Source organism: Acanthisitta chloris, unplaced genomic scaffold, assembly GCF_000695815.1.
Source record: "Acanthisitta chloris isolate BGI_N310 unplaced genomic scaffold, ASM69581v1 scaffold13576, whole genome shotgun sequence".
Taxonomy (NCBI): Eukaryota; Metazoa; Chordata; class Aves; order Passeriformes; family Acanthisittidae; genus Acanthisitta; species Acanthisitta chloris.
Genome location: NW_008677693.1, coordinates 8,189 through 24,223, shown reverse-complemented (window position 1 = coordinate 24,223; position 16,035 = coordinate 8,189). Strand labels below are relative to the sequence as shown.

The 16,035-nt window shown below is 48.3% G+C and overlaps 1 protein-coding gene across 1 annotated transcript; it reads left to right on the top strand.

The window, feature by feature from the left end:
* The first annotated feature begins 6,645 nt into the window (after positions 1–6,645).
* Positions 6,646–11,813, top strand: NUDT13 (nudix (nucleoside diphosphate linked moiety X)-type motif 13). Its single transcript, XM_009076616.1, has 8 exons — positions 6,646–6,728; positions 7,585–7,724; positions 8,326–8,433; positions 8,742–8,848; positions 9,695–9,820; positions 10,027–10,138; positions 10,917–11,071; positions 11,619–11,813. Exons 1-8 carry the CDS (start codon positions 6,646–6,648, stop codon positions 11,811–11,813), a joined length of 1,026 nt encoding a protein of 341 aa, XP_009074864.1.
* Positions 11,814–16,035: the final 4,222 nt, after the last annotated feature.

Below are 16,035 nucleotides of genomic sequence, written 5' to 3'. Positions count from 1 at the left end.
ACACGCGTGGGGCCGTGGCTCACAGCCGGGGCACGGGCACTGACACCACGGACACGCGTGGGGCCGGCACTGACACCACGGACACCGGCACTGCCACCACAGACACGGGCACCGACACCACAGACACGCGTGGGCACGAGCAGCGACATCACAGACACAGGCACTGACAGCTGGTGCACGCGTGGGGCTCGGAGCACTGACACCACAGGGCATGGGCACTGACAGCTGGGGCACATGTGGGGATGGTCAAGGACACCACGGGACACACGTGGGGATGGGCACTGACACCACGGGACACAGATGGGGACAGGCACTGACACCATGGACACTGACAGCCGGGGCACGCATGGGGACGGGTACTGACACCACGGGACATGTGCAGGGCTCAGTGCCACTGACAGCCTGGGACACGCGTGGGGACAGGGGCACTGACACCACAGGATACACTTGGAGACAGGCACTGACACCTCACGACATGCATGGGGACAGTGTCAACATCGCCACAGGACACTGATGCTGACACTGTGTGGGGGCAGTGTCAGCATCATCCCAGGGACACAGGTGGGGTTCAGTGTCACTGTCAGCCTGGGACAAGTGTGGAGCCGGTGCCACAGGACACGGGTGTGGGGTTCACTGTCAGCATCACCCCAAGGCTTCAGTGTCAGCATCGCCACAGGACACATATGGGGATGGTGTCAGCATCGCCCCGAGACACAAGTTGGGTTCAAGTGTCAGCATCGTCCCAGGGACATGCGTGGGGCTCTGGTGTCACCATCAGCTGGGGACACATGGGGGATTGAGTGCCACAGCCACTCTGGGGAGGCACGTGGGGCTCCAGTGTCACCATCACCGCAAGGATGTAGTGTCACCACTGCCCCAGGGACATGTGTGGGGGATTCAGTGTCAGCATCATCCCGGGACACACACGGAGGATTTGGTGTCACCATCACCCTGGGGACACACACGGGGCTCTAGTGTCACAATCACCCTGAGGATATCTGTGGGGTCTGGTGTCACCATCACCCTGGGACGCATGTGGGGCCAAAGCACCCTCCCCTCCCTCCAGGGCTCCCACCTAAGCTCAACTGAAGCAAAGACACAGCAAAAGCTGTATCACAAACCACCACAGTTCTTGGCCATCGCACACACTGAGCTGCTTGGATGTGTGTTGCCATGACAGATTGATGCTCATTGCTCATTGTTTCCTAGGATTTCACAACTAGTTATTTGTTATTCCAGCAATTAATTTAGAATCAGGGTCATTCATAAGCATTTTCCCCTTTCTTTTTAGATGTGGGCTTCAAAGAATCACCTCCTCACCAACCTAACTTGCCTTCCTCCTTTTAAGGAAGCAGTTTTGGTCACTCCTGGCTGTAAACCTTTCCCAACAATTACAGAGTCTTGGCAAAGCTATATGAGGGGTAAAATCCCTCTCTAACACACACTCTTTAGCAGGGTGACTTTGAACTGGCCTCAAACCACCGCCTTCAGAAGAGGGAACTTCTTCCCTGTACCTAACTGCTCCCTCTGCTCCAGCTCCCTCAGCAATGCCTTGTGAAGAGCAAACTTTGGGTGTTATGTCCCATTTGGGGGGAGACTCTGAGCCAGGACTTATCTCATGGGAGAAACAAACAACAACATGCAGTGGTCTTAGTCATTTCTCATCCAGATGTGGACACATCTGTGTCCACAGAACTGAGGACATGGCCAGCAGTGAGTGTTGCTGTGCCAGAGCAGGAAAAAGGCCAGTTTTTAGTGGAATTATCTGTCAAAAAATAAGCCTTCCTTTCCTCTCATTTTGGGCCTCTTCCAACAGCAATACAACTCCTACAGCTAGCAGGAAACATTGGAATGATATCCAAACTTCTAGCTGAGGCATGGAGTTAAAGCCCCATTATCCAAAGAGTCCATAATATCCAGCCAGAGATTTAACAGCAGCTTCTAGAGATTTGGCAAAGCCTCGCACGCTGCAGAGGCACAGTCAGATTTCTTCTAGTGTGATTTGTTGCTTTCTCAACATCTTTTGCACTCTCCAGATATTTTCTGAGAGTAAGGCAGGCAGTGGAGAACAGCAACAAGACAAATAGCATCTTAAGGATTTTATTGGTTGGGATACAATAAGGATTGTATTGGATATGGGGAAGAAGGCTCCAGCTAGTTACATTAACCAGGTTCCTGCAGGGGATGAGACAGCAAACACTCACTACCCATACCTTACACAGGCTGAAAGCAGAGACTACCTCCTTCTTTGCAGTGGCCAAGGCTTTGCTCATGCTTGTTGTCCTCTTTGAACCTTTTCCATATCTTCAGTATCCTTTTGGAGGTGACAGGCTGTGACCTGCATGCAGTGTTTTAAGACACAGGTGAGTCATCTTCCTATCAAGCCAAGTTAGCTCAAAAGGCTTTACTTTTTAAAGTGTATCCGCAGCTGAGGTTTCATCCTTTGTAAAGGGATGAAGCCTCATCCAGTTTCCCCAAGCAGTGCTACTCTGCTCCCATAATGAAGCCATTACCTGCAGACAACATCCTGTCAGCAATTCTGTAGTGCTGTGCCAGAGTTGAGGATGTTCCCTAACCAACAGCAGCACCAGGGGAGGGAAAAAGACAAAACCCACCAGCAAATCCCACCAAAATACCAATCAGGTGTTCAAGTGTCTCCTATCCACCTGCCCAGGAGTTAGGAGCACAGAATGCAACGAGCACATCAGATTAGGCAGTTTCTTTCTCTCAAGGTCCCCACGCTGAGCGTGAGAAACTGTAGGAGTCCATCCTATACCTAATATACACATCTAACTTCAGAGAAAAGACAGATTTGGTCAGTTTGCATCTAAGATTTAATGACAGAGGGGAAGGCTACTCATTAACTTTCTCTTTAAAGGAGTGGTTTGTCTTTCCTTAGGCTAAAAAAAGAAATCTCTTTTTACCCAGAGGTTTCTTGTGGCTTGACCGTAAGTTTTCAATGGGAATTTGCTAGTTTGATGTATTCAAAGCAATTAACAGTTGTTCTGCTAGGGACAGCTGTTAGCAATTCCAGTGCTTATTTCTGCTTATTGGGGGCAGCTGGAAAGGCACAAAACAAAAAGAAAAAGCAAGATTAGTAGTATAACCATTATTACCCTAGAATTACATTTTCCAGCCACTTTTTTGGCTTGAAAAATCTTTTACCAACTCTTAATCCCAACATGAGTATTTTAAATAATCTTAGTAACACAGGGCCAAAAATGTACTGTTCTGCAATCTTGTCCATGTAAGAGATGACAAGTGTTTGTTCTCACTGCTTGTGTCCTCTTTGCCTGCTGCTTTTGTTTGCTCTTCTTGCATCAGGAGAGTCTCAGGGATTCACTTCCTCTGGGGTCCTGCCAAAGTGCAACTCAGTAAGCTACAGGAAGCTGTCAGAGGTGCATTTGTGTGTTCAGGCTTTCGCTTCACTCCCAGGATTGCTCCTAGCATGGAGTGCAGTGTCTGCAGGGGACTGATGAATACAGTTTAGGGATGGAATTGACACCACTCAGAGCCCAAAAATGCTTACAAAGAGGCAACTCAGTGCCAAAGTGCCAACTGGTGTTTGTGCTCCTTGAATTAAATACATGAATAAATGACAAGAAAGCCTCTATTTCAAAATCATCTCCCCTGCAGGAAGATTTAACAGGGAAATTAATGCACAGACCCTTGGAGAAGGCACAAGGAACCTTCCCACTGGTCAGACCAGTAGCAGAAGTGACTCCAATCTCATTTACTCTGCACATCTTCCCAGGTATATATGACTGGGCTAATCCATGGGGTTTTTCCCGCTGCAAGTAGCAACCAGGAGCTGCAGCACTGCTCTGCCTTCAGAGGAATCTTTACACTGCAGTGCAGTGCTCTGGCTTTCAATCCTTCACATGACAGGGTGCACTTACCAAACAGCTGACTGCTTTGGGCTGAACAAGGCTGAGAAGCTGTCCCAAGATCTGAGGTCCAAAGTATCTCCTCCAGCTGCTTTCCTATAAATCCAACTCTTCGTGCAAGATCCATTTCTGGGGGCATTTAGGGTCAATAAATCTGTTAGTTTGTTTTAACAGCAGGGTGGATACTTCCCTTAGAGATTATATTTCAATCCTTTATCTTATTAAGGGAAGATGTGTTTTGTCCATTAATCCAATTAGCCTAGTGGATTAATAAGCTTGGGTCTCAGGAAGCACACAAATAGCAGTCAAGCATAATTAAACCTAAACTTGTAAGTCACTCTGGTAACAGCAGTGCAATTTCCCTGCACATTCTGTTTGTTATTTTTCCAAGCTACACTCCCCAATGACATGACGTGATTAGAGCAGCTCAATTCATGACCAAAAAGCAAAAGGCTGCCCTGGAAATGTTTACTTTCCTATGTTTATAAAATTCTCTTTGTGCTAAATATAGTCAGGTAGGTTCCAGCCCAGAATCATGTTTTCAGTACTTGAGAGGAATCTGTTTGTTCAGTTATGAAGGAATGAAAATAATTTGTCATTATTCTGACATCTGTCTTGGCACAGTTCTCTGATCAGAGCTGCTAACTGGCAAACTCAGCTGTGGGTTTGGGTGCTGGAACACTGAGCAGTGCCAGCCTTTAGATATATACAGCTCCTGGCATCTTCTCCTGTTTGAGGACATGTGGTCCTTAACTTTAAACAATGCTCTTATGTTATGGATACAAAAAAACAGAGAGGCTTGGAAGAAGAACAAGAAAAGAGAAAGAAACTAACAGGAGCAAACTCCTCTGCTAAGAACAGCTCAAATTATTGCGGTAGCATTATAATAACTCCTGTTTGGCCAAACGCAGCCTGTGGATTGCTGATGGAACGAAGCAGGTGTGGAAAAAAGCAAGAGAGCTTATTCTCAGGCAGCCTGGCTCACTCCAGAGGTTAATGAAAACCCGGAGCAGAGCGTCAGGCAGCGAGCGCTGGCGAGGGCTGTGCAGGACTACACTTCCCAGCGTTCCCAGCGAGGGAGCAGTGACTCACCCCAGTAAGACAGTCGCTCTGCTGGCTGTGCGGGAGCAGCTCTTCCAGCGGAGGTCAAGCTGGGCCCCTCAGAGCTAAGCCCTGCTGCTGGAGGCAGCGCTCCTTCTGCTCAGAGCGCAGTAAGTGGGGGAAATCGTGGGGAATGGCAGTCCTAGCCCTCTCTCCTGCTGGCTGCGTAGATGGAGTCCCAGGCGAGCCACGGGAGTCTGGGCTGTCCTTCCCAGTCCCGAGTTTTTACTGTCTCGATCTCAGAGCTTTCAGTGATCCCAACCAGAACGTGGCACTGTGGTCCCTAAGAGGATCGAGCTTTTATTGTCTCAATCTCAGAGCTGTCAATGATCTCAAATAAAACGAGGCACTGTGGTCTCTAAGGAGGAAAGTGATCGAGTTTTTGCTGTCTCTGTCTCAGAGCTTTCAGTGATCCCAACCAAGTGTGGCACTGGGAGTCCTAGGGCAGAAGCGGTTAAACCCGCACACGGTGCACGCACAGCTCTGGGCACAGCTCTTCCCCTTGTCCCCGCCGCGGTCACATTCAGCTGCTGATTCCAGAGCAAAGTGCAGCGCTCCCGGAGCCAGCGCGGTGCTGTGCTGGGGAATCGCACACGCCAGGCTAGGCGAGACGTGGGGGCGGAGAAGTGACAGACACACAATCGTCGCAGCACGAAGTCGTTTCGGGCAGGGGGTATGTGACAGTCGCCTGTGCCCGAGCAGGGACACTGATCCTCCCCCCGGAAGGCTTGGCTCCCGCCTCTCCCTAGGGAGAGTGAGGACCACCCTCAGCCCAGGAAGTGGGAAAGAAGGATCCGGGGTAGTGATGTCAGAAGCCACAAGGCAAAGCCTCCACGTGTAAACAGGAGCCTCTGCTGAGGCACCACTCAGGGAGTCATCGCTGACCTTTGCTGAACTCTCACTCTTCCTTGGCACTGCTTATGCCTTTGTAAATCGAAGCAAATGTAAGTCCTCCTTAAAGTGCTTTGAGTTCTAAGGCTGAAAAGTGAAATATTGCAAGTACTCCTTAAGGATTATGGACATGGTTCCTTTCTGTCCAGATGAATGCTGGAGGTGGCGGTTTCTGGCTCTTTCGTGACATCCTGAAGCCGAGGTCAAGCTGCAGCCTGTGACTGTCTGAGCTGAAAGAGTGATAGGAATCTTTGGCACAAAGAAGACTCATAGCTGGAGCTGATCTAATTCAGCTGCAACTGCTGTCGCTCATCTAACTCAGGGAATTCTCATCCACAGCTGATATTTTGTCTTTGATTCCCTCCTGGCATCCTTGCCTTTCTCACAGATCCACTGTGTGCTGCTGGAGCAAGGTCATTCCAACTGTGTAGCAGACAAACGAGAGCAGCCACTTTCCTTGACCTTTTCCCCAGGGACACAGGGGGTTAGGCCAGGAACATTTAATCAAGTCTTACAGCAAGTCCTGTGCACACTCACAGTTGGAAACAAACTGAGGTGTCTTTAAATGGTCTTAAAAATGGCCTGAAACTGGGTTTGATGTGTGACTGGAGACTGAGACCGAAGTGATTTTAGATCCTGCAGACTCTGTGAGAGGGATATTTACCTTGTTATGGCACCTTCTAAGTCACACTTAATTCTGTAGGGCTGCTGCCTTACATTTCATGCTTCTCTTTTTAGGCAGGGACACCGGCTGCAGGTGTTTGCTATGGCTGCAGTTTACCAAGCAGTGCACAGAAGAACTACTTCTCTCCTCTGCAGGTTACACTCCACCTATGTTAGAAAAATGAGGTAAGTTCTCATCTGAATCTTGATCACAGGGAGAAGACCAGAGCTTGGCATGCTTGTTCCCACTGCCATAAGCAGCCCTGCCTAACTCTGACCTGGGGTTAATCTTTTAACATTGCAGCTATCACACAGTAATGCTCTCTAAGCTCTGCAGATGATAATAGCTGAAGCCTCTGTGCTCCCTTCACCACTGATAGAAACTGATTCTCTCAGGGTGAAGCTCTGCTAACGAATGCCTGTGCTTGCTAGAGGTCTCGTACAATACAAGGCAGACTAGAAGTGATGCTGCTCACCTTATTTTAAATACTACTTCAAACAGTCTCAAAGAAGCACATCCCAACACCCTTTTTCCAATGAGATTTTCCCTAACTCAGGCCCTGGCCAGCTGTGCCCTAAGACTTCAGCTTGGTCTTTCCCCCTCACATCAGTGTGACAGGTAGGACATATCCTGCACTAATGTAGCCTGATGGAAACTATAGTCGACATTGGAAGTGCTCAGTAGTTTGGCCAAACAGCACTTGGAGCCATCCAGGCTGGGTATTATAAGGGAAGATGAAAGTTTCCTGCACGCAAATGATCATGTCTTTAAAGTAGATCTTTTGTATTACCAGACTGGGTTACTGATGTTCTCAGATGGCCAAGACTTGAGGTGTGGTAAGAACTGTAGTGTTTTGTGTGACACAGCACTCACCAGAGGCTGCAGCCCACCAGAGTGACTCCTGAAGCACATGGAATACATAACCTCTGTTCTGTCCATTCAGCCCTTCTGCTCTGTGCAAAATAAATGCATCCAAATAAGCATAACTGATCATCTCAGCCTGATCTTAAATTCACCTTCACAATCATTGTCTCACTGCAGATACTTAAATGGGCTGAAGGAAGATGACAGCCTTTGCAGACAAGCCCAGGGCTCAGGAACTTTCTACCTCTTTCACAATCTCTCCCCCTTCCTGCAGAAAACTGGGAAGAAATATTTGGTCCCACAGCTCCGTGCAGCAGGTAAGAAGGTATCCTGAAAGAAACACCTCCTGGATCACACAGGAAATGAAACTGAGACATTGCAATAAGCAACCCCTTACATGGGGGATGAAAATCTATGGAGCTGTGCGGGAACATCCTGCTGTGTGCAGCAATCCATTTGTTATCAGCCAAAGACTAGTTAGAGTTAAAACCTTGGCATGCAGCTCATGCTCTTCACACAGGTGTGGTATCAACCTGCTCTGTTTTAAGGTGCTCAGTTTTAAACACTGAAGACAAAGGGCTGGCAGGGAAACAAGCAAGGTCTAGCAGACAGAGGAGACTTGGTGCAATGCAGGAAAAGCTTTCTTTGAGGGAAAGGGATTGACTGGTGTGGGACAGATCCAATGGACAGCTGCTCCCCAAGCATTACAACATTTGGCCCTTTAGCCTGACATGGTCAAACCTTCCAGCAGCTTAGGAGGAAAGCCAAATTTTAGGTGTCCACCTGGGTGGAATCACTTGTCTGGTTCCCTCTCTGCCTTGAGCCAAGTTTACCTGTGCCTTGAAGATCCAGAAAGCATCCCAGTTGTAGGGATTTGCTTTCATCACAGTTTTCTCTTCCTCCTCCTCTGCTGTTTAGAGCTGAAAAGGATCCTGGAGAAGTTCCCAGAGACTGAGCAATGGCTAGAGAAGTCGGTGCTGATTGGTTGTTCAGACGAGCACATCGCGCACTTTGCCCTGGATTTAGGTTGGGATAACTTCTCCTCCATCCATGCCAGTACCAGTTTGGTCCAGAGATGAAGGGTTTTGTTCCTTGGGGTGAACATGTGGAGTCTCTGTGAGTGTGGCAGGTGACAGACTGCACTGCTGTCCCTGTGCCTGTGGGTGTTGGTAAGGTGGGCCGAGAGCAACCACTCAACACTTGGGAATGTTATCCCTGCTGTGGGAACTTCCAGAAATTGGATACTGGAAGAATGAGGGTGTAAATTTGGGATAACAACTGAAATTTATGAGATCAAATATTTCTTTGCTGTTGTTTCTTTCCTTTTTTAACAGGAGCCTTGGAGAAATCAGTCCTTGAGCGAGACCTGCAGGGATCCTTCACTGACCTGCGGAAGGCTCTGTTTGTGGTGGATAGGAAGGATTCTCACTTGCTGGCTGCGGTATGGACAGGGATTTTTACTTTAAGAAGCAATGGCAAGAGAAACAGACAAGTGGCTTAATTTATGCCATTTTGCATCAATCTGCTCCTTATTCAGTGTGAGATGTGCTGATCTCAGCAGCATCACAGCAATGCCAGTTTGTCCTCAGCTTGACAACTCAGGCACTGGTTTTCTGTCATCCAGGCAAACTGAATGACACAAGCAAACTTACACATCTTCTCTCAGAGCTGCTCTTATTTCAGAGTATGTTTAGGGGTTGGAAAGGACCTTAGAGATCCTCCAGTGCCAACTGCCTGCCCTGGGCAGGGACACCTCCCACCAGAACAGGTTGCTCAAGGCTTTATCCAACCTGGCTTTGAACACTGCCAGGGTTGGGACCTTTTAAACCACTCATTTAGGAGCTGCAGATGCCCTGTGTTTGGATGCCCTAAGAAAAGGCCTGTGTGTGAGAATCAGCTGTCCTGACCCTTAATTAGAAATAGCTTGTGTTCCCTTTCCTGTTCTATAATGTTTGTGGCTATTTTTCAAGAACACATTCAGGGTTGGAGACTCTTTGGAATTCTGTTCCCATTACTACTCCAATTATACCCCAAGAAAGAACAACTCTTGCCCGCCTCCCCCAAACATGCTCAAAGCTGGAAGCAGGAAACATTGACTGCAGAATCCCATTTTCCAAAGCAGTGCCCACACTTCATTTACCTTTCTAAGCCTTCCAAAGATAATCAGATTCTATCCACACAACTACATGCAGGTGAGAATACACCAAAGTGTAATGCAGGGAGGCTGGTCTGAATTCTCTCTGTCCTGGGTATAGATAAGGGTTGTGTTTCTCTCCTGTGCTGGCAGGCCCAGTCCCTTCTCCGCTGGCATGACTCCCACCAGTACTGCAGCAGAACTGGGCAGCCCACCCAGAAGAATGCAGCTGGCAGTAAGCGTGTCTGCCAGGCCAGTGGAATAACCTACTACCCACAGGTGAGTACCTGAGCAGCACCACAGGGGCCCTGGGGTGACAAGCCCAGGGAGGGGAACCTGCAAAGGCAGCAGGAAGGCTTTATGTGTAACTGGGTGCTTTGTCTTCAGTATTCATCCAGTGACCCTCACCCAGCCAGGAAAAGCAACAATTTGCACTTACGTGTTTGGTCTGAGCTGCTTGTTTTGCTTTTTGGTGCACATGGTAGATGTCTCCAGTGATCATCACGCTGGTGTCTGATGGGAGCAGGTGCCTCCTCGCCCGACAGCCCTCGTTCCCCCAGGGGATGTACACAGCTCTGTCAGGCTTCTGTGACATAGGTAAGGTGTGCTCTGGTCCAGGGAAGTGGCCTTGGGCATGCAGGGGCAGAGGGGGGACACACCTGGGAGACATCAACCAAACACCTGTTCACAGAGAAGGATGGACACACAGGTGATGTGTCCCCATCCCTATGTGCCCCATCCCTGGAAGTGCTCAAGGCCAGGTTGGATGGGGTTTGGAGCAACATGGACTAGTGGAAGGTGTCCCTGCCTGTGGCAGGGGGTTGGAACTAGATGAGCTTTAAGGTCCCTTCCAACACAAACCATTCCATGATCCTATGATACCAGGGAAGAACATAGTGGATCTAAATACATCAGTGTTCCCATTCAGACAGAATTCAAGCTAGCTGTATGTCTCTGAAGAGAATGGGAATTACAGGTGTGGTTACCAGCCCTGATGGTAAATACAAGCGTAAGACTCCCCAGGTTAGAACCCTGGATGCTTTCTTAGTCCATTTTGTGTCCAGTGCAGTCTGGCTTGGAAGAAAAACCACAGACCTCTACAGGAGGGAAAATGGCTTAAAATATGGAGATGTTGAACTGTTCTGTCTGCCATCTCTGTGTAGAAAGGGTCAAAAATGTCTCTGACTGATCAGAGCTAGGCACTGCTGATGTATTTACTGGCACATCCTGCTGATGGGTGTTTCCAGGTCAGCACAGCCGAGCTCCTGTGGAGTTTCAGCCCTCCAGGTCAGGGCTGGAACACCTCAGCCCTAAGTGTGGCATGGTTGGCTGCCCTGAGGCCAGGCTGTCCTTCCCTAACTTTGGCTGCTCCTAGGTGAGACCGTGGAGGAAACAGTGCGTCGAGAGGTGGCAGAGGAGGTGGGCCTGGAGGTGGAGTCACTCCGGTACTCAGCGTCCCAGCACTGGCCCTTCCCCAGCAGCTCCTTAATGATAGCCTGTCATGCTCTGGTCAGGGCTCAGCAGGCTGAGGTGAGCATTCCACTGCCTGCTTTACCTATCTAAAACTCTTGCAGTCCACAGAGTTTAGTCATGAGAGCATCAAATCCTCTCCAAATGCACTCTTCCATTGGCTTTTTCTACAAATGAAGAACAACCTTCAAAATAATCCTACCTCCAGTGGCAACGTGCCAGATTAGCCACAGGTCATGCATACATCCAGGCCCTGTCCTGTTTGCTCTGAACTCTGCAGGGATGCTCTCTGGTATTAACATCAAATTGGCATAGAACATGCAGATTGTACCATGTTTAATTACTGTGCTCAGTCACTGGTGCTTTGCAGGCCAATGCCATGATGGAACAGTTACCTGGTTTGTGGCTTCCTTATGGAAACCAAGACAACAAAGCACTGGTGGATAGTAATGTCCTTTCCTGCACTGGCAACAGTGCTTAATTCAGGCATGGATAAAGCACTTTGGGCATTCTAGCATAGGATCTTTGTGGAAGCAAAAACAAACAAGTACCACTGCCCATATTTAAAGCTGATTTAAGGACCTGGTGCTCTCTGAATTCTTTCCAGATCAGTATGGACAGCCTGGAACTGGAGGAAGCACGATGGTTTGGCCTGGAGGAAATCCTGGAGGGTCTCAAGAGAGATCCCAGATCTTCCAAGCAGGATGATGGCAGTGTTTTACCCTGGTTCCCTCCCAAACAGGCTATTGCTCACCAGCTGATCTGTGAGTGGGTTAACCAGCAGAGTGCCCAGCCAGCTTAGACAGGACCTCAAGTCTGTGACTCCACCAGGACTACAAAAACTCCATAGAAAAGCTTCCAAAGTTCCTGCAGGCAAAGGCTGTGTTGCAGTGAGGACAGCAGCACCCTGCTGGCAGTCTGACACTCAGACACACTGATCTCCAAAGCCATTTCTCATCTCATCATCCTCAGACAGTCCAATGCACAGTGGATCTCCTCTGAGATCCCATGACCTGCACTAAATGTACAATGAAATCCTTAGTTCCAAAGCATCAAACTTACTGTGACCAGCTACTGCTGTGGCCCAGCAAGCACCAGCGCAATGATGCCATGGCACTTATGTCCCATTTTCCTCCATCCTGAATGGATATCAAACATACACTTTTTCCAGAAAAAAAACCAACCCAAAGGGACAGTGGCATCTTTCAGTGTTCATGTTTTTATGGATTGGGAAGAACTATCAAAATCCCAGAAGAAAAACCACTGCCTGTATGCTCTCCCCTTCTCTGGTCTCCCTTCCCATTCCGTTTTCCAGTTTCATATAAAACATCCCATTTTTTTAGCAAGTGTTAAATGGGTTTCTACTTCTTTGATACATCTGAAGAATTTAAAATGTCCCTGGAGGTATTTCCTCCTCCCCCAGTAAGACAGCTGCTTCCATCCCAAGGAAGAGAGAGCAGAGCTACCTGGTGGTGGAGAGGGGGAAGAGCAAAACCTACACAGGAGAATATTAGAACCCAGACAATGCAAAGGAACTGCTGCAACGAGGACTGCACTTCCAACAGAGAAGAATCCTGAAAGGAACAGTGCCCATACCCTGAGGCCAAAGTCTGTGGCTTGCCTGGAGAGCTGCTCTGGTTTTACTGGTGAAATGGTATCACTTCTCTGGAGGGGCACAAAGATAGGCTGGGCAAGGAAAGCTCAGTAACAGAGATGGATGGAAGGATGTTTGATCTGCTGCTGGTTCAGGCTGCTTTCTGCCTGCTTGGGCAGAGTTCAGGTGCCAAGATTCCAAAGCCATCAGACACAGGGGGAACACATCAGGGGAACAGAGATGTGTCACTGACTGCCAGCACTGGGATTCACTGCAGGTGAGCAATAGTCATGCAGCAGTAAGTGAAAAGGGCTTTTCTCATACCCTTGGGACACACTTGGTTTCCTAGAGTTATTTTTCCTTTAGGAGGTTGGGAGGGTATTCTTTCAGGCAAACACCCTTCCTGCCTTCACTCTCAGTCAATAAAACCCATGTGTCAGAGCATATCTTTGATGTTTGTGACCTCAATCTGTCAGTCATCCTGGTAAGAATGTACTCCTGTACAGTGAAGGGCATTGCTTCCACCCTTCCAGCCCAGCCAGACACACCACAGGAGCCCTCACACCACTCAACTGCCACATTCCTGCATCCAGGTTCCTTTGGAATATGTCTCACTGCCTCTCTTCATGATAGTTCCCCTTCTGCTATTCTCTCCCATCATGCCATTTTGGGTCCCTAGCTTTTATGTCTTCCTCTCTCACCTCTGGAATCTGTGATTTTCAGCCTCCTTTCTTCCCCTCCTCTGCAGTACAAGATATTGAAGAGTTAGATACCTGTAGCAAGATATTCCCACTTCTTAGCCTCCTTCTCCATTTAAGCCTTTGGGTAGTTCACTAATGTGCCAAAACTTGCTTCCAGTATACATCCAGTTCCATGTACTTAGCACTTTTTAACATCCACACATGATCTGTTCTCCCAGTGGCAGCAAAGGGCCCAAAAAGGAAGACCTGTCTTGTAGGATGTCCCTTTGGGGTGCCATGGACACCTCAGCAGAAGGTAGTCTGGTCACAACGGGTGTGATCATTGCTGCTGCCCCTCTGGACAAATACTGCCCAGGCTGAAGCTGCCACATATCCACAGGCACCAGGACCACTGTTTCATACAATCCTTAATCCATACCCTCTTGACTTAGTGTTGGCCTCTGCTCCTGATGTTAAGGAAGCAGCAATGATTGCAGGCAGTACACAGCTATGAACTGGGCAGAAAAACAAGGTGACAGACAATGTTCTCCCTTGCATTTGCCTCAGAAATGAGTGTGAAGCCTGAAGGACACTCACTGCAGTCAAGACAGAACATGCTCCATGAAGGCAGGTGACCTAATAGAAAGGAACAGGCAATTCCTCCACAAAACACACCAGGGTTTTCCCATGGCAAAGAGATCACACAGGCAAAAGGGACAGAGCAACACATTTCTCTCAGGAACACATCCCTTAACTGAATCCTCTGTGGGGACACTTGCCTGGTGTCAAAAGCCCCCTCTGCTGCAAAGGACATGGAGCAAGGCCCAGCACACACAGCTGCCAGCCTGGGGTATTCCAGCCCAGCTGGGTGCAGGTATTGCCAGTCATCAGGATACATGGGCAGCTATGAAACATCAGTATTCATCTGATTCATTGGAAACAGCTTTTGAGAGCAATGCAGCAGGTTCAGAGCAGCATTCCAGCGCCTCCCAAAAAGTGATGCTTCTAACAGGTGCCAGCAGACGATTAAAGTAACCAGACCAAACCTGTCTCTCTCTCTGACTGCCCAGAAAAACCTTACCTGCGAAGGATGTGGATTGAGAATTCCCTCACCAGGTGCTCTCCCACCACCTGGGCTGCTCTGCTGCTGAGAGGAAAGGCCACATTTTCCTACCCTTATCATTGTGAAGGGCAGAAAGTCTGACTTCGGCATCACAGCTCAAGGAGGAAGCTCTCACATCAAGAAATTCACCTTAAAACACGCACTGGGACACACTGGACACACACCAAATCTGATGTTTATCCTGAGAGGACACAAGCACCTCATGGAACACCCTTACAACGTGTTACAGTCACTTGTCAGGTAAACATTCGTCAATAAACCAGGAACAGTTCAGCTCTGGCAGCTGCAAGGAACAGGTTGTCAGAACAACCTGTAATTACACAAGACCAATTCCTGTGCTTCAGACTGAAACAAATCCAGCAGCCCCAGCCTTCAGCTCCCATCTAAAACCTGATCACTTTGCAACCTAGCAAGAAGCTGTGTCGGGAAAAATACTGCCAGGTGTCATTCAGGTGACAATGGATACACCTGGAAATGACTGAGCACACCCAAAAATACTTTACTCAAAAAAACAGGCCAAGTTGCCAACCTGGGAATGGTGTGAATTGCTTTTTCTTCACTTTAGACCCACCAGTGGTATTTTGAAGGCAATTGGGTGCACTCAGTGATGTCCAGAGTCATCATTGCATGGATGAACTGAGGTTGTCATCAGCTGTGACAGACATGAGAAAGATCACAGGAGCAGAAATCCAGATTTCCCAGCTTCCTCACTGGCACAAGGGACAGAACATACTGATGTCACATCTTTCTCCACTGGTCCCTGTGCTCAGCTGTACATAGCATCCTTTATATAGTGCTCTCCACTGCTTCTATTAGTGGAAGTACTGCAGAGGGACACAAGAGATTTATGAGTATATTAAAAGAAGATGAGGTTTGGGATAGGGACAGAAGCACATTCACACACCATGTGATAGTTAAATATGGCCGCAGTGAGTATGCAGCATGGAGAATGCCTAAATTAGACTAGATTAGATTCCAGCACTGTAACTGTGTGGCCTTATACCTGCAGGTAAGGTTAATAACCCTCACCAATTAAAAATCTGTTCTCGATTTATTTGGATTAACATCCTGCAGTCGCTGGGCATCATCACTCCTTTTCCCCATCAAATTACAAAGTCTTTGCTGGAAATAACTAATTTCTGTCTCCTACATGTAACAGTGCTCAAGTCACCTACATATTTTTGCTGCGTAAACTGAGCTTTACCTTCACATTAGCTTTGCTCTTCACTTCCCATCCTTGTCCCCTTGTGAATATCCATCTGGGAGTGTTGACCCACTTAAGTACAGGCTCCATTCCAACAGCAATCCACAGGAGTAACACACAACAGGATATTCTTCTGCCTGCATTAATCACTTTGCTTCTTAGCTACAGTCTGAGGGCAGAGACTTGTAAGTTGTTCCTGACACCCTTTTCCATTGCACTGCACTCCACAAGATGATTCCCTAGCCCGGAAGCACAGCATGTCTTCCCACACCTGCCTGTTGTTTCCATCCCACTTCCTCAGGACAGGTTGTCACTGTAAGAATTCAAATACAAGACAAGCCAGTCATGACCACGAGAGCAATCTCATTAGCCCTGAAAAGCAGTTTTGCTGCTGAATTCCTTATCCCCTACTGGCACCTGGAA